General features: G+C 54.0%; 1 protein-coding gene across 2 annotated transcripts; it reads right to left on the bottom strand.

Annotated features, from left to right (window-relative positions):
- Positions 1–1,728: 1,728 nt before the first annotated feature.
- On the bottom strand, positions 1,729–24,041 carry LOC116951452 (RNA-binding protein 24-like). Of its 2 annotated transcripts, none has more exons than XM_076073820.1 (5): positions 23,796–24,041; positions 21,628–21,793; positions 17,686–17,809; positions 16,722–16,773; positions 1,729–3,678 (listed from the first exon to the last, which is right to left on the bottom strand). In XM_076073820.1, the coding sequence occupies exons 2-5, from the start codon at positions 21,784–21,786 to the stop codon at positions 3,219–3,221; spliced, it is 795 nt and encodes a 264-aa protein (XP_075929935.1). In that variant the 5' UTR covers positions 21,787–21,793; positions 23,796–24,041; the 3' UTR covers positions 1,729–3,218. The 2 variants fall into 2 exon arrangements, with proteins under 2 accessions (XP_075929935.1, XP_075929934.1); XM_076073819.1 differs by having other exon boundaries at positions 21,628–21,796; positions 23,796–24,040.
- Between the last annotated feature and the right edge of the window lie 810 nt (positions 24,042–24,851).

Raw genomic sequence — 24,851 nt, 5'->3', positions numbered from 1 at the left:
AACCTCCTCCACAGAGGCCGATCTTGACACCGCTGGTACCGGTCATCAGCAAGCCCACTCAGCTCCACATCCTCCTGTACCGCATCAGCTCCATCTCTTCTCTAGCTTGTGTGAAGCCCGATTACCCCTCTCTATTCGGCCAAACAGAAGTTGCTTGGGCATGGAGGCTACATGGCCCATACAAAGACACATCACCAGGATAGATGTTTTAGGCTGTTGGGGCAAGTTGTGTTAGTGAACACCGATTAAGGCCGGCCCGGCACATGACCAAGACCACACCTGGCCGCCGCCTTCGTCTCCCCAGTGCTGATATTTACACCGAGGACCAGGTATTGTTATGAGGTTTAGTCGACCTAGGGGAGGCCCAGGACTGGCTCATATACTGCCCACTGATGTTGGCCGTGGCTGCAAAGCGAACTCGGAAAACCGGATTCGTCGGGCAGTGCGCTGGCTACTGCGCCACCACTCCCACGAAGATCATTCATAATTCATATCATTTGGATCCCACCAGATACATTCATTTTTACATTAACAGCAAACCGCACGGGGGATTAAAATACTCGTAGATTTATGCCTATTCACAATGGTCTCTCACGTAGTTAAATAAAGGAGTTGAATCCATACTCATTTAAATCTCCCACCAGGGCCTCCTTCCGTCGCTGAGACCTGTCTCAATGTTCATGATTGACTCCCCACGCATCACTGGCGAGCCTCGTATTGGCGGACGTCTGCACCTTCCGGAAGGTGCCACGAGTCGCTCTCTTCGAGTGCTCCTCTTGTCTTCCAGATCCATCGTCACCATTATAATCAGCCGTGATCGATCCACTGCTGGATGAAGGGCCTCCTCCCTAAGCCACTCCCGTCTCGGTGGCAAGATGTTATTTACCTCGCCTGGTATGCAGGAGGTCGTGGGTTCGATACCGACCCTGACGCCTGCTTGCTGTATATTTGGAGTTTGCGCGTTCTCCCTGCGGTCGCGTGGATTTTTCGACGGGTCCTCCGGTTTTCCCCTCCACATTTAGACTCGACACCACGCGTTTAGAGTATTTGGCTGCTCTAAATTTCCACTTCGTTGAGCTATCATTTGTGGACAGGTCGCTTCTGAAAAAAAGAGCTATATAGCTCAGTGGACCTTACCTGGTAAAACAAAGTGAAATAGTAGGATCCGTCACGATCTCGCGATGCAAACAATCCACCCAGCGCCTGCACTGCCTGCACTCGAGGCGATTTCATCGCTCCATCTCCTGCGGTGGAAGTGCCTTCGCCGTTTCGACTGCCAATCCGTTGTTAGTCTCGACCGTCGAACACCGTCCTTTCTCTTGCCCACAGGGCCCGCCTACTCTCCTCGCAACCCCGCCCACCTCCAAAGTAACCCCGCCCACTGCTCAGGTAGCCCGGCCCATTTCTCGGGACGCCCTGCCCACAGCTCAGGTAGCCCGGCCCACAGTTCAGGAAAAACTGCCCACTTAGGCTAGCCCCGCCCACTGCTCAGGTAACCCCGCCCACAGCTCATGTAGACCACGCCCACTGCTCGTCTCGCCAGGTACTGAGGCCAGCTCCCTCCCAACGGAGGTCCTTTCTGCCTGGAGTAACGACGTTGCAGGGGCTGCGCCTGTACCCTTCGTTCATACTGAGACGAGGCCAGCGTCTGAGAAGGCAACGCGGTCACCTCCGGTCGTCAACCAAAGGAGCTCCCTGACGTCACACTCAATTGACAACGTGAGACCATTTGACTTTATTAGACCTTACATTATTTTATTTGCAATGACTTACATTTACCTTATCAGGCCATTTACACATCCGCACATCGCACCCGCGCACACAAAGACAGAGACGCCCCGCACCCCCCCGTATAACGTACACTGACTGTTGGGGCAAGTGCTATGAACGAGTAGCAACTATGAAGGCCGGCATGTCTCAGAAGGGGGTGGGAGGCCAACACCAAGCCCGGCCGCCATTATCTCCCCAGTAGCAATGTTGACACATCGCACCAGGTGCTCATTTGTGGCCAAGTCGACCGAATCGTCACTGGCGTCGGTAGCAGCGAGCGGGAATCAAACTCTGGTTGCCGGGTTCGTAGCGCAGCGCGCTAACCGCTACACGACCGCGCCCCACGCAGACACAACACGCGCAATTCCAGAAAGCGAGGTGATCTGCTTCCGGTTCAGCCGCTGAGTGCCGATTGGCTCAGACCCGGGCGTCTATTGTGACGTCGCGAGGCCGTTGTGACGAACACGTGGCGATGGCTACTGCCCACTGGGTCGTTGGTTCCACATTGAGACACGGGGTCACTCTCCTTACCTGTGGTCAGATGTGACCGCCCAAAACGAGCACACGCACAAGGCTACCTTACAACGGCGGGTGGTCGTAGCCAGGTACAATGAGGCCGTATTTGGGCGCCACGGTGGCGAGATGTTAACTCCCTCGCCTGGTACGCAGAAGGCCTTGATTTCAATCCCTACTCTGACGCCTGCTGTGTATTTGGAGTTTGCATGTCTCTCTCTCCCATTGGATTTTTCCCTCCACATTTACAAAGACGCGTTTAGAGTATTTGGCTGCTGTAAATGTCCACGTGGTAAGCCACTTTGTTGAGCTGTCACGTGTGATAGCTGAGTCGCTTTTGAAAAAGGGCTACGTAGCTCAGTGGGGCCTTACCTGATAAAATAACCAAAAAAAGTTTAAATTATTGTTTTTAGTTAGGCCACGTGGTAGTAGTTGTGATACAATTGAATTGCTTATTTATCCCGAACAATTCGCCACTTCGTGGCGGTGACGTCACCACCGTGTTTGTGCCAGGCTAGGTGCACTTTGAGGCTACGTGCAGTGTTGAAGGCTCGCTGGCAAGAGGTCACAGGGCAGACCCCAGCAGGTGCCGTGGGTTGAGTTGACTGAGGTGACCGGCTGCGCTCCCCCTACCGCGCCAACTCGCTGCGCTTTATCCGCCCCGCGCTCCGCTCGTTGTTGTGAGCGTGGCTACTCTCCGCCCTCCGTTGTTGCTGGAGGGCGACTGCCTCCAAGTTCCCCCAGCAGCAGCAGTAGCGTCCTTCACGAACCTCCTCCTCCTCAGCAGAGGCCGCCGACCTTGCCACCGGCAATCCCACTCAGCACCGCATCCTCCTGCACCACCTCACCCCGCGCAACTCCCCCACTCTCACACGACCACGCGGCACACCGCGACTACGAACCCTGCCCCCCGCCCCAACCCACACCGCGGCCGCTCAGAGGCGGTCGCCCTGCAGGTGGTGCGCGCCCTGGAACGCCGCCGCGTAGGCCGAGGCCTGGGGCCCCCCTCCGGCGGCGGGGGACGGCGCCGGCGGGGAGACCCCTCCGCCGGCCGCGATCATCGCGCCCGCCCCCTGGGGCACGTAGCCGTAGCCGGCCACGGCGTAGCCCGGCGACGCCACGTACGGGTAGGGCTCGTAGGCCGCGGCGGCGGCCACGGCGGCGTTGTACTGGGCCGCGTAGGCCGCGGCCGCGGCGGCCGAGGAGTAGTCGAGGTACGGGGAGGAGGAGGCCGCGGCGGCCGCCGCTGCGGCCGCGGCGGCCGCGGACTGCGAGGAGGAGGAGAGCGACGGGGAGCCGGCGGCGGCGGCCGCGGCGGCCGAGAGGCCCGGGGCGTGCGCCATCATGAGGCTGGGCTGCACGAAGGCCTGCGGGTAGACGTACTGGGCCTGCAGTCTGCGGGCGGCGGCGGTGGTGGGCAGGGGTGGTGCGGGGGATGGAGAGGGGAGAGTTGGGGTGAGAGAGGTGGGGTGAGAGTTGGGGTGGGAGAGGTGGGGTGAGAGTTGGGGTGGGGTGAGAGTTGGGGTGGGAGAGGTGGGGTGAGAGTTGGGGTGAGAGAGGTGGGGTGAGAGTTGGGGTGAGAGAGGTGGGGTGAGAGTTGGGGTGAGAGGTGAGTAGGAGGGAGAGTTGGTGTTGAGGGGAGAGTTGGGAGAGTCGGGATGAGAGAGAGAGAGAGCAGAAGAGGGGGTTATTGACAAGAGGGGGTTATTGACAAGAGGGGAGATCAGCAGGTGGACGAGACTTGAGAGAAGAGTGGCGTTGAGCGGGAGTCACGGGCGAGGGGTACAGGCAGGGATGGGGGGGGAATCAGAGAGCCACACAGAGAGCGAGCGGGCAGGTGAAGGAGACGAATGGAGAAACGGGAGATACAATGGGTGGGGGAGAGACAGAGCGGAGGCGCGGGACACAGCACAGAAGGGACACGCCGAGATTGAGAGGCGAGGCACCGCAGGAGGTAGAGAGAGAGAGGGGGGTAGGAAGGTGACAAGAGATGGACGGGGGGTGGGGAGGGAAGACTTGAAACAAAGTTGAGGAGAGAGAGAGAGGGGCGAGGTAGGGTGGGGAATGCGAGGGGGGAGCGATGGACAGAGAGCGAGGGACCGATATGGACGTCGAGGGTCAGAGAGGAGAAATCGGAGCATCAGCTGTTCCACTCACTCCACACCACACTGTACACTCACTCCACACCACACTGTACACTCACTCCACACCACACTGTACACTCACTCCACACCACACTGTTCCACTCACTCCACACCACACTGTCCACTCACTCAACACCACACTGTTCCACTCACTCCACACCACACTGTTCCACTCACTCCACACCACACTGTACACTCACTCCACACCACACTGTACACTCACTCCACACCACACTGTACACTCACTCCACACCACACTGTACACTCACTCCAGCTTGTCACGGTGTTATATACACAGCACTGACTACACACACACGCACTGTACACTCACCACACTGTACACTCACCACGCTCACCACACTGTACACACCACACGTACAGTACACAGCACATACTACACACTTTCACTACCACACCCTCACTACAACCTCACTACACCCTCACTACTACACCCTCACTACCACACCCTCACCACACCCTCACTACACCGTCACTGCACCACAACCTCACTACCGCACCCTCACTACCACACCCTCACTACCACACCCTCACTACCACACCCTCACAACCACACCCTCACTACCACACCCTCACTACACCCTCACTACTACACCCTCACTACTACACCCTCACTACACCACCCTCACTACCACACCCTCACTACCACACCCTCACTACCACACCCTCACAACCACACCCTCACTACCACACCCTCACTACACCCTCACTACTACACCCTCACTACTACACCCTCACTACACCACCCTCACTACCACACCCTCACTACCACACCCTCACTACCACACCCTCACTACCACACCCTCACTACACCCTCACTACCGCACCCTCACTACCACACCTTCACTACCACACACTCACTACCACACACTCACTACCACACACTCACTACTACACACTCACTACCACACCCTCACTACCACACCCTCACTACCACACCTTCACTACCACACCCTCACTACCACACCCTCACAACCACACCCTCACTACCACACCCTCACTACCACACCCTCACTACCACACCCTCACTACCACACCCTCACTACACCACACCCTCACTACACCCTCACTACCACACCCTCACTACCACACCCTCACAACCACACCCTCACTACACCCTCACTACCACACCCTCACTACCACACCATCACTACACCACCCTCACTACCACACCCTCACTACCACACCCTCACTACTACACCCTCACTACCACACCTTCACTACCACACCCTCACTACCACACCCTCACTACTACACCCTCACTACCACACCCTCACTACCACACCCTCACTACCACACCCTCACTACTACACCCTCACTACTACACCCTCACTACCACACCCTCACTACACCCTCACTACCACACCCTCACTACACCCTCACTACCACACCCTCACTACCACACCCTCACTACACCCTCACTACCACACCCTCACTACACCCTCACTACCACACCCTCACTACTCCACCCTCACTACACCCTCACTACCACACCCTCACTACCACACCCTCACTACCACACCCTCACTACCACACCTTCACTACCACACACTCACTACCACACCCTCACTACCACACCCTCACTACCACACCCTCACTACCACACCCTCACTACCACACCCTCACTACCACACACTCACTACCACACCCTCACTACCACACCCTCACTACCACACCCTCACTACCACACCCTCACTACACCCTCACTACTACACCCTCACTACTACACCCTCACTACCACACCCTCACTACCACACCCTCACTACCACACCCTCACTACACCCTCACTACTACACCCTCACTACTACACCCTCACTACCACACCTTCACCACACCGTCACTACACCCTCACTACCACACCCTCATTACCACACCTTCACTACTACACCCTCACCACACCCTCACTACCACACCCTCACTACCACACCCTCACTACTACACCCTCACTACCACACCCTCACTACTACACCATCACTACCACACACTCACTACACCACAACCTCACTACCACACCCTCACTACCACACCCTCACTACCGCACCCTCACTACCGCACCCTCACTACTACACCCTCACTACACCACCCTCACTACCACACCCTCACTACACCACCCTCACTACCACACCCTCACTACACCACATCCTCACCACACCCTCACTACCACACCATCACTACACCACCCTCACTACACCCTCACTACCACACCCTCACTACTACACCCTCACTACCACACCCTCACTACACCCTCACTACCACACACTCACTACACCCTCACTACTACACCCTCACTACCACACCATCACTACACCACCCTCATTACCACACCCTCACTACTACACCCTCACTACTACACCCTCACTACCACACCCTCACTACACCCTCACTACCACACCCTCACTACACCCTCACTACCACACCCTCACTACTCCACCCTCACTACACCCTCACTACCACACCCTCACTACCACACCATCACTACACCACCCTCACTACCACACCCTCACTACACCCTCACTACTACACCCTCACTACCGCACCTTCACTACCACACCCTCACCACACCCTCACTACCACACCCTCACTACCACACCTTCACTACACCATACGCAGGTTGTACCGCGTGGAGCTGAAGAAGGACGCAGAGCGAAACGTCGGACATTGTGCGTCAATCACTTCTCACGCAGTGTACACAACAAAGACAAATACAGTACTGCACAAAGAACCCCCGTATAGCCTTAACAGACTGTTGGGGCAAGTGCTGTTAGCGAGTAGCACCTATGAAGGCCGGCACGGCACACGAGGGGGTGGGTGGCCAGCACCACGCCCGACCGCCTTTGTCTCCCCAGTGGCAATACGCACCGCACCTAGGAAGGCATTTCAAGCCGGGTCGACGTAAGGGAGGCCCAGGACCGGTTCACATTTACCGCTGTTATTGGTCTTGAGTGTGAATCGAACTCGGGTTCTTCGTTTATGTAGTGCAAAGCGCGAACCGCTACACCACCACTCACCATCAACAAGGATGACACACACATCACGTCTCACGCAGTGTACACAACACAAGGATCACACACACCACGTCTCACGCAGTGTACACAACACAAGACACACACCACGTCTCACGCAGTGTACACAACACAAGGATCACACACACCATGTCTCACGCAGTGTACACAACACAAGACACACACCACATCTCACGCAGTGTACACAACACAAGGATCACACACACCACGTCTCACGCAGTGTACACAAGACACACACACCACGTCTCACGCAGTGTACACAACACAAGACACACATACCACGTCTCACGCAGTGTACACAACACAAGACACATCACGTCTCACGCAGTGTACACAACACAAGACACACCACGTCTCACGCAGTGTACACAACACAAGACACACCACGTCTCACGCAGTGTACACAACAAGGATCACACACACCACGTCTCACGCAGTGTACACAACACAAGACACACATACACCACGTCTCACGCAGTGTACACAACACAAGGATCACGCACAGATCACCCGATACACGACTCACACCGAATACTCATCCAACACAAAATACCTCCACACTGCACAACACCGCCACAGCATCCAACACGCAGCGAAAACTAAAAACCCAGGGCACCACAAACCCAAGGCACCACGAACCAAAGCACCACAAACTCAAGGCACCACAAGATCAATACACCACAAATCCAGGGCACTGCATACCAAGGCACCCCAAGACACCCCAAACTCAAGGCACTACAAGATCAAGACACCACAAACTCAAGGCACCACAAGATCAAGGCACCACAAACCCAAGGCAACACGAACCAAAGCACCACAAACTCAAGGCACCACAAAATCAAGACACCACAAACCCAGGGCACTGCATACCAAGGCACCCCAAGACACCCCAAACTCAAGGCACTACAAGATCAAGACACCACAAACTCAAGGCACCACAAGATCAAGACACCACAAACTCAAGGCACCACAGGATCAAGACACCACAAACCCAGGGCACTGCATACCAAGGCACCCCAAGACACCCCAAACTCAAGGCACCACAAGATCAAGACACCACAAACCCAGGGCACTGCATACAAAGGCACCCCAAGGCACCGCAAACTCAAGGCTCTACAAGATCAGGACACCACAAACCCAGGCACCACAAGATCAAGACCACAAACCCAGGCACCACATACCAAGGTACCAAAAACTCAAGGCACTAGAAACCCAGGAACTGCATACCACGGCATCAAACTGAAGGCACCACAAACTCAAGGCACCACAAATTAAAGGCACTACCAATCGAGGCACTACAAGTCCAGGCATCACAAGATCAAGGAAATACAAATGTACAGTCAATACAAAGCCAGGCACTGCAAAACATCGTAAAAGCCTTTTCCTGTGTCCGGCCTCGTGCTTGATTTTCTAAGCTGCTCATCGTGTGTTCCATAGTTCATAGTTACATTTATTTGGTATAGCCCTGTGAGCCATTCGGCTCTTGAATCGGGTGCAACCGCAACAAACAAAAACCAAAAACATGAACAAGAAAAACATCTTAAAGTGGGTCCCACTCTGGTCCACGAGCACACATCTCTGACCTCCACAGCCAGGGCGCCAACGTGACCCCAACACCTCGGGAGCCAATGTGACCTCTACTCCTGGGGCCATCGTGACCTTTGCATCTAGGGCGTCAACGTGACCACACCTAGGGGGGAAACGTAACCTCTACACCTAGAGGGCCAACGTGACCTCCACACCTAGGGCGGCAATGTGACCACCCCTGGGGCCAACGTGACCTCCACACGTATGGAGTCAACGTGACCTCACTTAGGGGGCCAACGTGACCCCCATACCTAGGGGGCCAACGTAACCTCCACACTTCGGGGGACCAATGTGATCTCCACACCCAGGGGGCCAACGTGACCTCCATACCTCGGGGGCCAACGTGACCTTCACATCTGGGGCGCCAAAGTGACCTCCACACCATGGGCCGTGACCACAGCCCATCGTGTGGATGTGGTCAGTGACAGATCACGTCGCCACACATTCTCGACGAGTGCCTACTGATTGCATTCGACGGTGGACTCGGGTGGACCACACCGTTGATGAAGTGGCTGTTGCCTGGCTCGGTAAGATGAATAGACAATATTTAAAAGTAGTTGGGTGGGGTAAAAGGCCTGCACAAGGTCGACTGAGGCTGGATAACTGGGAGCTACATCTGCGCTGGAGCTCCGAGTTCCTATCTAATTTGGTTCGATGGATGAACTGCAACGTAAAGCTGCTTGGCTAATTGATGCCCCTATGCTCACTCTCAATGTGACACCACGGTCAAGACACAACAAACCCAGGCAATACAAACAGGCCAAATAAACCCAGACAAAACAAACCCGGGCCAAAAGAAAACCCAGGCCTAACACGCGAAAAACAAACCTGGGCCTAAAAAACCCAGGTTTAAATCTGGACAAGAAACCAGGCCTAACAAACTGGACCTAATAAACCCAAGGCCAAACAAACCTAGACAAAACAAACCAGGCTACAAACCCAGACATAACACCCCCAGACTGAGACAAGACAAACCGAGGCAAGACAAACCCAGGCCTAACCCAGACCAAACAAAACACAGGCCTAGCAAATCCAGAATAAACAAACCCAGTCCGAATCCAGACAAAACAAGCCCAGAATTAACAATCCCAGACCAAACAAACCAGATCAAACATGCCCAGACAAAACACAACCAGACAAAAGAGACCTTGACAAAACACACCCAGATCAAACAAGCCCAGAATGAACAAAACCAGGCAAAATAAACCCAGACAAAACACATCTAGACAAAACACACCCACACAAAAACTCAGGCTTAACAAACCCACACACAGCAAACCCAAGCCAAAGAAACCCAGGCCTAACAAACCCAGACACTGCACTCGGTCACTGCAAATGCACGCACTAAAAACCTGGACAGAAAAAAACAATCCAGTCACCACAAACCCAGGCACTGCAAACCTAGCCTTCTACAAACCATACAGAGACCCAGTCACTACAAACTTGAGCGGCACGAATGAAGGCACTGCAAATCCAGACACAAAAAAATCCAGATACTGCAGACAGCACAAATCCATTACCACAAAGCCAGGGTATTGCAGTCAGTCACCACAAACCCAGGAAACGCGAATCCCAGACACTGCAAGGCCAGACACCACAAACTTAGCCCTTACGAATTCCAGACACGGCAAAGGAAGACACCACAAACGCAAGCGCCACCAAAAAACTCAAGACATCGGAAATCCCAGCACTGCAAATCGAGGCACCACAAACCCAGACACTGCAATCACCACAAACCCAGGCACCAAAATAAACCCAGACACAACAAACCCGTCACCACAATCCCAAGCATCGCAGTGGGTCACCACAAACCCAAACGCCACCACAAAGTCAGGGTTTGATCCCAGCTTTTGCCAATAGCAAAGCTAGAAAAACAAGCCGAGTCGCTGACATTGTCACCCTTTTAGAGACGCCGTCGTCATCGCGCTAGAGAGATGCATCGAGAGGGAGCTGGGGACGTTGGCGATGCGCCGTCGTGACCTGGGGTGATCACGTTGCGGCACCCTGTCGTATTTACTGTGGTGGAGTCGTGGCGAGTCTGTGCGAACAAATGGGCCATCACGGTGGTGGTTCTTCGACATCGCATTGAGGGCCCCACGTGCGCACGGTGGCTGGCAGGTGAGAAAGTGGGGCGCGCTGCTACCTCAAGTACAAGTTGTTGGGTTTGTTGGGGCCCTCGGAGCAGAAGCAAGAAAACAACGCATGTTTGTATGCACGTTGGACTTCTTTCGCAGCGTGCGTAGCCAACCGCATGAGCTCTGCCGAACTCTGATGATTCGATTGTAAACAACCCCTGTGTTCTTCGCGCTGAGGATCACGGCCAAAGGCATGGGACGCAGTGGCCACGGGGTGCAACATTTGTGAATTTCGGTGGGTGCAGGTTCAGCGCTGACGATGACCGCAGTCTCCTTGCTCGGGTGGAATGTCTCTCCGGTTAAACGGGGATGCCCCACTGCCCCCCCCCCCCCCACCATCATCAGCAGCGGTGCGGCTGTTGGTCCACATGAGGGGCTCCGAAGGAGAAATTTACTTTTGGAGGTCACCGCGCCCCCACACCCCCTTTCAAGCTATGAGGATGACGGAAGGGGTAGAGAGCAGTGTTGCTCGCTAATTATAATCAGAGAGGTGGGGGGGGGGGAGGGGGGCACTTTCGCCGATAAGACATCATTGTGAGTGCAGCCAAACATTGGAAACCCTCGGGTGTTCACATTTGTTGTGTACTGTCGGGGGTTGCGGCACGTCAGGGGGCCGCGCTAAAGGCCACCAGGGGCCCGAGGGGGCCTTGCTCCGAAGAACATCGACAATCGGCGATAAGACGGCACGGGAAAGTAATCGACCAGGCTATGCGTTAACTGTGTGCTAACCGACTCTCTATGTTGCATTGCATCGCACTTCCTAATTTTACTAAGTTTGATTCCTACCGTGCTTGTTCCGTGTTTTTTTTATGGGTCCATTCTCTCCTCCGGCCGCTATGGGCAGGAATTCCTCACAACTCCCCCTCTGCCCCACCGCCCCTCTCTCTCTCTGTTTAAGGCCTCGACAAAGAGACGTTGTCTTTCTGTGTGCCTATGTTTGTGTCTCTCTCTGTCTCTGTGTGAGTCTCTCTCTGCTTGGGTGTCTGTCTGTGTGTCTATGTTTTATCTCTCTCTCTCAAATTTAGCAATCTTTGGAGGAACGTAATGAACCAGGTGGGGTGTTGAGTGTTTGTGTTGGCCGACTCTCTGTGTTGTATTTCAATTATATTTGCAAGTTTACTAGCTTTGTTTTCTCATTCATTTGTACCTGATGATGGTTGCTTGTGTTGCAATCGAAACGTCGTGTTCTATTACTATTCAATTTAATTTCTTCCTACGTGACTTTACCGAAAGAACCAAAAAATTATTCCTGCAGTCACGAAAGCTTCGAATCTCGTTAGGTGACAGAGACGAGACGGACAGCTGAGCCGGATTTGAATGTTCGCCATCTTGTTACGATGTTGATATTCCGCGAACACTCCATCTCGTCATGAATGCGTGGCCCCCTTGCCTCGTTCTCTCACGCCGAGCGCCGGCCCAGCCACCGGCGACCCCTGAGCTTGGCTGCCAAGGCCGTTGGCGTTCACTGGCAGAAAAAGGGGGGTCCCACAGACACAACTGCTCGCTCGACCCGAGCTATTAATGCTTTTGACATTTGCATCGTCCGTGTTTCCGCGCGCCTATTTGGCGCTCATTGGTCTAACGCTGGTGGCGAGACAGGGCCATGAGGGAGGACTGTCTCTGCGATTAGCCCCCCCCCCACCCATCAGTTGCAAGGACAATGCATAACGTTATCAAAGCACGTTTTTGTTTGCGTGTTTCACCACAAGCATGATGCGTGGTTAATGCAGACTTGATGCCTTGCGATGGGTGTCCATTTAACGTTTTAACATCGTAACACCCCCTGTATTTCTGCCGGAAAGGGTGAAGCCAATTCTTCCCCCACTCCCACCCCCCCCCCCCCCCCCAATCATATCCACAGCTACCTTGCTGTGTGTATATCCAGCCACCATGTGCGCCGTGTATAGGACGACCAATTGGTTCACTTCATACGTGGTAGGGATTTCGTAAGCAATACATCAATTTGTTTTTGGGGTCAGTTTAATAACCCAATCTGTAATGGATATTAATTTGTAATGTATACACATGCATTAACCCCCCCCCCCCTCCACCCTCTGGCCTTCGTACTTGATTGGCCCACGTGTGACGACATCACATCTATCCTCTCTATTTCAGGAACGAAACGGGAGGAGGATTTCTCCACAAATCTGGCTGTCGCCTGATGATGCCGGTTGTAGTTACTGGCGAAACGTCGTACTCGAATTGTAAATGTTCTGGCTTTGCTCACCAACAATAGTAACGAATTGGCATGTTCTGTTTAAGTGACAAACCTTAATGATTGGCTGTGTCGGGTGGTGGCGGGTTTAACGACACAACATTTATGAATTTTGATTTAAAGCTTTCGTGACTGCATGGATTCATATTCTTGGTTCTTTCGGTAAAGTCACGTTTTATATTTTTATTATTTTATTGTTTCCCTTCTACGTGACTTTACCGAAAGAACCAAGAATAAGGCACATTTATATTTACGCGATGTAATAAAAAAAACACATCTATTCTGGATGGTTTTTTTTTGGTTTAGGTCAACCCCAAACATATCTCGATCGCAAACCATAGCTCTTAATAACGTGTTGGTCTCGATCTATGTTGTATTCCATTATTTCCTCCCCCCTGATGTTGTCTTCCCCTCTCTCTTCCCATTCTGCCCATTTCTCGCCCCGATTACCGTTGTGTGCATTGCGTTTGCAAGTCGCGCTGAGACGCTGTGGAAATTTGCGGGAGATCGATACAGACCCCCTTATACCATGGAACACCGCGATTTTACCCCACGAGGACATTGTGAACGTGCCTCAAAGCCTCAAAATTATCCACGAAGTAACCCCCCCCCCCGCCCCGCCGCAGGAGTAAATACAACGACGAGGGGAATTGTTCGTTCCACCGCGATGACCCTCGCACAGGCGTTAAAGGGTCCACGTGAGTGACAATGGCTTCCCACAGCACGGCACAGCACACCCAATCATGCCACGCCACGTCACGGCACGTCACACCACGTCAAACCACCTTCTTACCCACGTGCGCGCGGTGTGGTTCAGCCACGTGCTCGCTCAAGGTCAGTCTAGAGCCTTACACAGGTGTGTGTACTTGTGTGTGCGTGTGCATAAATATGTATGTGCGGGCTTGTGTGTGTGTGTGCGTGTGCGGGTTTGGGTGTATGTACTTGTGTGTAATGCACTGTACGATGTGAGTAGGATGCTGTTTGACTGCACTTGCCCCAATAGATTATATATGGGGGTATCTAATGTGGCGCTGGACTCTGATGTTGTAGGGGAAACATTTATTAAAACGTCTATTTAATTAAGTAGAACGTGTTGCCTATATTTATTATTATTAAAAGTTGCGCATTTTTATGTGACGTCACATTTCTCAACCCCCCCCTCCCCTTCGTCACAAATGTCTGACCCCTCCCCCCTCCCTAGGTGCGTGACGTCATTTATGGACGGCCTCCAAAGGCTTTGTTGTGTACTCTGGTATATGTATGTATCTATACATCTATCTATACATACATATACGGGTACATACATATATACCTCCGATTATATGTATGACCATACAGGTATAACAAACACATTACGTGAATGTGTTTGTTGGTGTGTTGGACATGTGTGTACTTGCGTGTTCTCACGTCTGTAATGTGTGTGTGTGAGTGAATGTACGTGTGTGTGTGTATGTGTGTACACGTGTGTACCAGGGCTGAGCAACTGTTGTCCACAGCTGTCGTCATCACCTGTTAAGTGAGAGCATCAGCTGTGAGCCCCATGTGGAAGAGGCTCGCTGGATCCACACGCAAACACAAAGAACCCCCGTATAGCCCCAACAGACTGCAGGGGCAAGTGCTGTCAGCGAGTAGCAACCTATGAGTGGGTGGCGAACACCGCCGCAAGGTCGCCCTTTTGTCTCCCTGGCGCTGGATTGTTTCCCCGCCGTACCAGGTACTCGTTTAAGGCTGAGTCGACCTAGAGGATGCCCACGACCAGTTCAAATGTTCACCACCGATGTTGGTGGTCGTGAGCGGGAATCGAACTCGGGTCGCCGGATCTCCGTCGCGCTGTCCACACAAGCATGCACTTACACACACGGCTTTCTCGTACACAAAGATAAAGACAAAGATCCCCCATATAGCCTTAACAGACTGTAGGGGCAAGTGCTTTTGGCGAGCACCTATGAAGGCCGGAACGGTACACGAGGGGGTGGGTGGCCAGCACCACGCCCGACCGCCTTTGTCTCCCCAGTGGCGATGTTTACACACCGCACCAGGTGACTCATTTGAGGCTGAGTCGACCTAGGGGAGGCCCGGGACCGGTTCAGATAATCGTCGCTGGTGTTGACCGTGAGCGGGAATCGAACCCGGGTCGCCAGGTTCATAGCGCAGCGTAGCGCTAACCGCTACACTACCGCTCCCCATACACACAGACACACACGTTCACACGCGTATGTGATGCCTTGGGGCCGTGCATACATGACGTCACGCGATTTTTGACAAATTTTGACCCCGCCCCCTTGTCACACGGCGTCACAAAAAGTCAGACGCCCCCCCACCTCAAATATGACGTCACAGCTAAAAAAGATATGCTTCAAATAATAAAACACGCTTCAAATCGCTTTAAACTATTGCCATTTGTAGTGCGTATTTAATGTGGCGCTGCACGCTCTGATGTTGTAGGAGAAAACATTTATTAAAAAAAGTCTATTTCATTAAGCAGAACGTGTTGTCTATATTTATTTAAAGTTGCGCATTTTGATGTGACGTCACATTTCTCAAACCCACCCCCCCCTCGTCACGCATCGTCAAAAATGTCTGACCCCCCCCCCCCCCCACTAGATGCGTGACGTCATTTATGGACGGCTCCTTCCACACGCGTGTTAATAGCATAATAAAGACAAATGCCCCCCCCCCATATAGCCTTCTTTATCCAGGCCGCTGGGGCAAGTAAGTCCTCTACGAAGGGTGGGTGGCCAACGCCACGCCCGGCCGCCTTTGTCTCCCCAATGCCGATGTTTTAGACACACCGCACCAGGTACTCAACTCATTTGCGGGACGCCGGGAGTCCCAGGACCGGTTCAGATAATACAATCGCCAGCGTGTGATGTGAGCGTCACGTGTGCAAAGACAAAGATCCCCCGTATAGCCTCAGCATACTCGCGGGGCAAGTGCTGTTAGCGAGCAGCACCTATGAAGGCCGGTACGGCGCACGAGGGGTGGGTGGCCAGCACCACGCCCGGCCGCCTTTGTCTCCCCAGTGGCGATGTTTACTGCACACCGCACCAGGTGCTCATTTGAGGCTGAGTCGACCTAGGGGGAGGCCCAGGACCGGTTCAGATAATCGTCACCGGTGTTGGCCGTGAGCGGGAATCGAACTCGGGGAGGGCCGGGTTCATAGCGCAGCGTAGCGCTAACGGCTGCACCACAGCTCCCTACAAAGACAAAGATCACCCGAATAGCCTTCATAGACTCTTGCGGGCCGGCTAGACGGATGGTGGAGGTTGGGGATCTTTGTCTTTGTGCGAGCTTCTCAATGCGTGAAGTCACTCACCCGTAGGGCCGCTGAACAAACGTAGGGAACTGTTGAACACCAAATCCATAGCCTGCACACACACACACACACACGTGTACGCACACACACGTGTACACACACACACACGTGTACGCACACACACGTGTACGCGCACACACACGTGTACACACGCGCACACACGTGTACACACACACACACGTGTACACACGCGCACACACGTGTACACACGCACACACACGTGTACACACGCACACACACATACACGTGTACCCACACACACACACACGTGTACCCACACACACACACACGTGTACCCACACACACACGTGTACACACACACACAAGACACAAAACTGGTTATGCACAGTGATGCTGGTGGTGCATTGTGGATATTAAAACAATAACAAGAAGTTCCGGGGTTTGCAACTCTCGAAACCAAATGCGACGCTCATCCATCCATCAGCCGAGCGGCCCTCTGAAGCAACGCATCTGAGCATCGGAGAGAGGCCTGGCGCTTTTCAGGTCGCGGGGTTGGCGGGGCCAAGCGAGAGAGCTCAAGAGGGGAGCAAGAGGAGTCTCGTTTCCATAGCTGTCAACCCCGTATCGGTGCCCAAGCTTATTGTGGACCAGTTCAGACCTTATTGGTCACCCCGTGCCCCGCTTATAAATCCTACAAATATCCACACCTGCCCTGCCTCCCATACTTCCACGTGACCCTCCCCCTGCCCCACCACCATCACCCACGTGCTGGCCTTCCCCACAATCTTCCCGGCCACAATCAGAATATGCATTTATACCGGATGAATCCGATGAGCTATAAAGCTCTCCCCCCCCCGCCCCCCCCCCCATACAGATGTCCACACGCGTGCTGCCCTCCCCCACGTGCCCTGCCCTGCCCTGCCCTGCCCTGCCCTGCCCTGCCCTGCCCTGCCCTGCCCTGCCCTGCCCTGCCCTGCCCTGCCCTGCCCTGCCCTGCCCGTGCCTGGCTGCATGACGCGCGGCTTGGCCCCGATGTAGGCGAGGTTGACGTTCGCCTTCCTGCCGTCGATGATCGGGTTGGGGTCCTTGCAGGCGCGCTCGGCCGCGCCGCGCTCACACATGGTGACCTGCGGCGGCGCACAGGTGAGTACGCACGCACAGGTGAGTACGCACGCACAGGTGAGTACACACGCACAGGTGAGTACACACGCACAGGTGAGTACACACGCACAGGTGAGTACGCACGCGCGCACAGGTGAGTACACACGCACAGGTGAGTACACACGCACAGATGAGTACGCACGCACAGGTGAGTACACACGCACAGGTGAGTACGCACGCGCGCACAGGTGAGTACGCACGCGCGCACAGGTGAGTACACACGCACAGGTGAGTACGCACGCGCGCACAGGTGAGTACACACGCACAGGTGAGTACGCACGCGCGCGCAGGTGTGCACACGCGTGCACAGGTGAGCACGCGTACAGGTGAGTACACCACGCGTGCGCACAGGTGAGTACACACGCGCTCAAAGGTGAGCGCACCACACGTGCGTACATGTGAGTGCACACAGGTGTGTACACACGCACAGGTGTGTACACACGCACAGGTGTGTACACACGCACAGGTGTGTACACACGCACAGGTGTGTACACACGCACAGGTGCACAGGTGAGGTGAGTATACGCACGCACGCATGTGAGTACACACACACAGGTTAGTACACATACAGGTGAGTACACAACAAACGCACGCAGGTGTGTACACGCACAAGTTCATACACACACAGACGCGTACACGCGCGCGCAGGTGTGTACACATATGGGAGTACACTCACGTACAGGTGAGTATATGCACGCAGATGGGGACACGCGGGGTGAATACACGTACAGACGCATGTGAATACACGAGGTGTGTGTACACGCGTGCGTGATGTGTGCATACATCGGACGAGGCGAGTACACGCAGCCACCAATAATGAGCAGCAGTGGCCACGAATCGAACTTAGGCCGTCGGGTTCACACAGCGCAGTGCGCTAACCGCAGCGCTACCGCTCCACGCTACACCACGTGTACACGGCCCCTCTGGTGAGGCCTGGGCGGGATGCGACTTCGCCACGGTCGAGAGTCCAGTGGACGCGACTTCGACCGGCACCAGGCCAGCGATGGCAATTCCACATTCCCACGCCGGGGACCAGTTCGCTCGCCGATGATGGGACTGTGCCCAGATCTTGTCGATGACACGGGACCTCCGGGGCGTTACGCGTGCATTTTATTAAACGATAACGTCGCTCGACTGATTTTGAGTGAGACCTCTGCTGCAATAAACTAAACTACAAGATATATATTTGTTTAACCTGATAAAGACCATTGGAGCTATTTTTCAGAAGTGACCTGGCTGTCGAAAATGATAGCCCAACGGAAGTGGCTTATCACGTGGAAATTCATAGCAGCCCCAATACCCTAAACGCGCGATGTTGATTCTAAATGTGGAGGGATAAACCGGAGGACCCGGAGAAAAATCCACGCGACCACGGTCAGAGAGAGAGAGAGACACGCAGACTCCAAATATACAGCAGCGGGCGACAGGGTCAGGATCGAACGGACGACCTCCTGTATACCAGGCGAGGTAGTTAACATATCCTAGCCACCGTGATGATGATGAGAGAGAGAGATACACGCAGACTCCAATTATACAGCAGCAGGCGTCAGGGTTGGAATCGAACGTACGACTTCCTGCATACCAGGCGAGGTAGTTAACATCTCCTAGCCACCGTGATGATTATGAGAGAGAGAGACACGCAAACTCCAAATATACAGCAGCAGGCCTTGTCAGGGTCGGGATCGAACCCACGACCTCCTGTATACCAGGCGAGGGAGATAACATCTCCTAGCCACCGTGTACTCTCTCCACAACCACGAGTGCTCGGTGAAGTAAAGCACACTGGGCGAAGGTGCTTTCGCTTCGGTGGGGGCTGACGGGTAAAACTCCCGACTAGATGGCAACCATTCAAACAGCGCCTTGGGCCAGACGCGCAGAGAGCTCCGATCAGGGTCGTTCCTCGCACGGATGCCATCTTCTCGGGCAGTCTACTTCAGCAAAGGTGGGGGGGGGGGGGGAGATTTCAACAGGAACCCCTACACCTCCGCTGTGTGTCCATCTGGGTATAATGGCCAGTGCCTAATCCCGGGTCGGTTCTCCTGCAACGCGGCGGTAGTTGCGTTCCTGAAGAACACCGCGTTATGGACAAATCGCGTTGTAATGTTGAATACAGGGCGTGGTAAAGCACAGTCCGGGGTTAACGCGTGAGGTGCGTACGCAGGCTGAACAAAGCCTGAGGCGCGTGGGTAGCTTCTGGAAGCATCCAGCAGCATCCCCAATGCATTGCGCCACGACTCTACGCCGAGGCAGCCGAACAGCCGCCTGTGCCTACTCGCGCGGCGTAGTTCTGTTCACTCGATCGCGTTACATCCAATTCGAATCCAATTCGCGTCCTGAAAACACGCCTTATAGGAGAACAGACGGTACCACCGTCCAGACGCCAGGGCTTTGAATTGGGGGGTTCTTGACCCTTCTGCATCCTCTGCTCATGATCATTAAGAACAGTCATCGGCGGTGCTCAGGCCCCGGGTCAAGCCCCGTGGCCGGGAGTCAGAGACATTTCCCGTCCACGTTTGGGGGGTGGGGGGGTGGTGTCACAGGGATGTCCTTTGGTCCCAAGCACTACGAAGCGTATTTTCTGACCACGTACAGATCGAGAATTGTCCATGGCTGTACCACGTGGCTGTACCACGTGGTAACAGGTACAACAACAGAGTGCTGCTGATTGAATTGATACCTGGGTGAGGTCAAGGCATAGCTCCCTATACTGGTTAACCATTCATTCTGTATGATGATGATGATGGTCCAGTAAATGCCGTCACCTTAACACAATGCACCACAGTGGCTAGGAGATGTGAACTACCGCGCCTGGCCTACAGGAGGTCGTGGGTTCAATCCCGACCCCGACGCCTGCTGCTGCATATTTGGAGTTTGCGTGTTCCACCCGTGGTCGCGTGGATTTTTCTCTGGTTCCTGCGGTTTGTTCCCTCCACATTTATAACCAACACATCACGCGTTTCGAGTATGTGGCTGCTATACATTTCCACAAGATGAGCCACTTTGTTGAGCTATGATTTGTGGCCAGGTCGCTTCTGAAATATAACTATATAGCTCAGCGGGCCTTACCTGGTAAAATAAAAAATGGTTTAGTTTATAATACGCACTCTTCTCTAGCTCAAAGATCAAGATACCCCGTGTATAATAGAGGCTTTTTTTTGGGTTAGGTCGCGTAAATATAATTGTGTCGTTAAATCGCCACCACCCGACACAGCCAATTAGTAAGGTTTGTCACGCAAACATACCCCGTATAGCCTTGACACCTATGAAGGACGGTACGGCACACGAGGGGGTAGGTGGCCAGCACCAGGCCCGGCCGCCTTTGTCTCCCCAGTGGCGATGCTTACTACACCTGTGCTCATTTGAGGCTGATTCGACCTAGGGGAGGCCCAGGGCAAGTTCATGTTTTCGCCGCCGATGTTGATGGCCGTGAGCGGGAATCGAACTCGGGTCGCCGGGTTCGTAGCGCAGCGTAGCGCTAACCGCTACACCACCGCTCTCCTCACACTCACCACCACCATCCTCACCACAATGTGGATTATAATGCGTCAAGTTTCTACGGTGCCCTCTATCATACCAACCCGCTACCTTGCTACCGAAGTTGGCATTTCGCCCGCTTATTATTTATTGGTTTCGGCGTCAGGGGGCAGGGTGGGTCGGGAGAGGGCAGGGTGGGGGGGAGGCAGGGTGAGTGAGGGGGGGCAGGGTGAGTGGAGGGGGGCAGTGGGGGCAGGGTGGGTGGAGGGGGGCAGTGGGGGCAGGGTGGGTGGGGGGGGTCCCAACTCACAAATCCATATCCGCGGGACTTGCCCGTCTGCCGGTCGGTGATCACCACCGCCTCATCGATCTCCCCGAACGCCTCGAAGTACTTCCTGAGCGACGCGTCCGTGGTGTGGTAGGGCAGCCCCCCGACGAAGATCTTGGTGAAGGTGGTGTCCTTCTGCATCTCCACCCTGCTGCCCCGAGACACGCACACACACACACACACAAAGATCCTCCGTATAGCCTGAACGGACTGTTGGGGCAAGCGCCTTCAGCGAGCGCCTATGAAGGCCGGCACGGCACACGAGGGGGGTGGGTGGCCAGCACCACGCCCGGACGCCTTTGTCTCCCCAGCGGCGATGTTTACGCACCGCACCACGTATCGTTTGAGGTTGAGTCGACCTAGGAGAGGCCCAGGACCGGTTCAGATAATCGTCACTCGGTGTTGGCCGTGAGCGGGAATCGAACTCGGATGGCCAGGTTCGTAGCGCAGCGTAGCGCTAAACCGCTACACCACCGCTCCCAACACACACACAAATGGAGGGACTCACACACACACACAGAGAGAGAGACAGATATAGATACAGAGATAGGCAGAGACAGATAGAGGCATGGGCATAGATACAGAGAGCGACAGATAGAGACACGGACAGATAGAGACAGAGACATATTGGTACAGATAGTGAGAGAGAGATGCAGAGAGACGCACATAAGTGAAACCACTCACACTACACGCCTAGACCGATACCGTGCACGCGTTCACCTAGTGTCCACAGTGTGTGTGGCCACCGTGTGTGTGGCCACAGTATGATAGCTCAACGTATTCGTTCATGAAAGTCAACTCGGCTCGTGCATGTGTAACTGAGATACACCCTGCGTCTAAGTCGAACTCTTTATGAGCCCTGCCTTGGTACAAATTGACGCCAATTCCTGAGCGACTCACTGAGCGACTCACTGAGTGACTCACTGAGTGACTCACTCAACAACTCAGCGACTGAGTAGCGGACCGAAACATATTCACTGGACGGCCCCTAAGCAACTGACTGGTTTATTAACTGGGCGACTGATCGACTCACTGAGCGACTTACTGAACAAGTTAAGTGACTGAGTAAGTTGACTGATCTAGTCACTGAGCTGACTGACAGACTGATCTATTCACTGAGCGACTCACTTGACATTCTAGTGACTGAGTAAGTTGACCGATCTAGTCACTGAGCTGACTGACTGAGAGACTGATCTATTCACTGATCGACTCCCTTGACATTCGTGTGCCTGAGTAAGTTGACTGATATAGTCACTGAGCTGACTGACTGACAGACTGATCTAGTCACTGAGCTGACTGACTGACAGACTGATCTAGTCACTGAGCTGACTGACTAACAGACTGATCTATTCACTGAGCGACTCACTTGACATTCGAGTGACTGAGTAAGTTGACTGATGTAGTCACTGAGCTGACTGACTGACAGACTGATCTAGTCACTGAGCTGGCTCACTTGACATTCGAGTGACTGAGTAAGTTGACTGATCTAGTCACTGAGCTGACTGACTAACAGACTGATCTATTAACTGAGCGACTCACTTGACATTCGAGTGACTGAGTAAGTTGACTGATCTAGTCACTGAGCTGACTGACTGACAGACTGATCTATTCACTGAGCGACTCACTTGACATTCGAGTGACTGAGTAAGTTGACTGATCTAGTCACTGAGCTGACTGACTGACAGACTGATCTATTCACTGAGCGACTCACTTGACATTCGAGTGACTGAGTAAGTTGACTGATCTAGTCACCGAGCTGACTGACTGACAGATTGATATAGTCACTGAACTGAGCTGACTGACTGACAGACTGATCTAGTCACTGAACTGAGCTGACTGACTGACAGACTGATCTAGTCACTGCGCTGACTGACTGACAGACTGATCTATTCACTGAGCGACTCGCTTGACATTCGAGTGACTGAGTAAGTTGACCGATCTATTCACCGAGCGATTCAGCGACTGAGCGACGCAGCAAGGGGACTCGCATAGCCACCACGTTACGACGGGGGACCTGCAAGTACGACACGGGACATTTCCTGAAGACTTCACTCAAAAGCAGCGTCGCTCGCCCATCGGCGCAACACGGTGGTCGTTTGGTTGGGTGGTGGTGGTGGTGGTTGCGGGTGACTTCCCTCCAGCGGACTCACCGAGTGAACGATCAAAAAGAAAAGCAGAACGACTTCTCCTTCGCGGCTGCGATAAAACAACAACAAATCCTCCCCGCCCCCCAAAAAAAAAAATCCCCCAAATCCAGCCGAGTAGTCACCGGGGCTCGCTTGCGACGAGCAGAGTCGCTGCAAAACTCAACAGCAGCAGCAGCAACAGCAGCAACAGCAAAAGAGGTACTCGACGAAAGGCGAGGGGGGGGGGGACTTGAACCTGGTGGGTCGACTGAGCTACTACAGATCAACGCTACGACTGAGTTGAGCGAGTGGCTGAGAGGGGGGCGGGTTGAGAGAGGAGAGGGAGGGGGGGTGTCAAGTTGCTTGGAGCCACAGATAGACCGGGCACGTGGAGGAGAGGGATATTTAGAGACACTCGCATTGCCAGCCCCGTGTCCCGTGAGGGTCCCGCCATCACCACCACCACCTCCAACATCACCACCATCACCACCAGCTCCAACATCACTGCCACCACCAGCTCCAACATCACTACCATCACCAGATCCAACATCACTACCATCACCAGCTTCATAATCACTACCATCACCAGATCCAACATCGCCACCATCACCACCAGCTCCAACATCACCACCATCACCACCAGCTCCAACATCACTGCCACCACCAGCTCCAACATCACTACCATCACCAGATCCAACATCACTACCATCACCAGATCCAACATCACTACCATCACCAGATCCAACATCGCCACCATCACCACCAGATCCAACATCACCACAATCATCACCAGCTCCAACATCACTACCATCACCAGCTCCACAAGCTCCAACATCACCACCACCACCATCACCACTACTACCACCAGCTCCAACATCACCACCATCACCGCCAGCTCCAACATCACCACCATCACCGCCACCACCACCACTAGATCCAACATAACCACCATCAACACCACCCCCACTCCACAAACTCCAACATCATCACCTCCACCAGCAAATATCAACACCTGCCATTCGTCACTAAGTGACGGTGCACTTTTTGGCCACGTGAAGTGTCAAAGGCTCGCTGACAGCA

The sequence above is a fragment of the Petromyzon marinus genome, chromosome 43 (genome assembly GCF_048934315.1).
Source record: "Petromyzon marinus isolate PM22_M1 ecotype Great Lakes invasive population chromosome 43, UKy_Petmar_22M1.pri1.0, whole genome shotgun sequence".
NCBI classification, from domain to species: Eukaryota; Metazoa; Chordata; class Hyperoartia; order Petromyzontiformes; family Petromyzontidae; genus Petromyzon; species Petromyzon marinus.
Note: the sequence above shows the minus strand (reverse complement) of the source record. Positions and strands in the feature narration are given on the sequence as shown.

Excerpts from the sequence above, each read along its gene's own strand:
- LOC116951452 (XM_076073820.1), bottom strand. The coding sequence starts at position 21,786 with ATGCAGAAGGACACCACCTTCACCAAGATCTTCGTCGGGGGGCTGCCC. Across the intron at positions 17,810-21,627 it reads AGTCCCGCGGATATGGATTT|GTCACCATGTGTGAGCGCGG; the intron begins GTGAGTTGGGAC and ends GCGCCGCCGCAG. Across the intron at positions 16,774-17,685 it reads GCCGCGCGTCATGCAGCCAG|GCTATGGATTTGGTGTTCAA; the intron begins GCACGGGCAGGG and ends GTGTGTGTGCAG.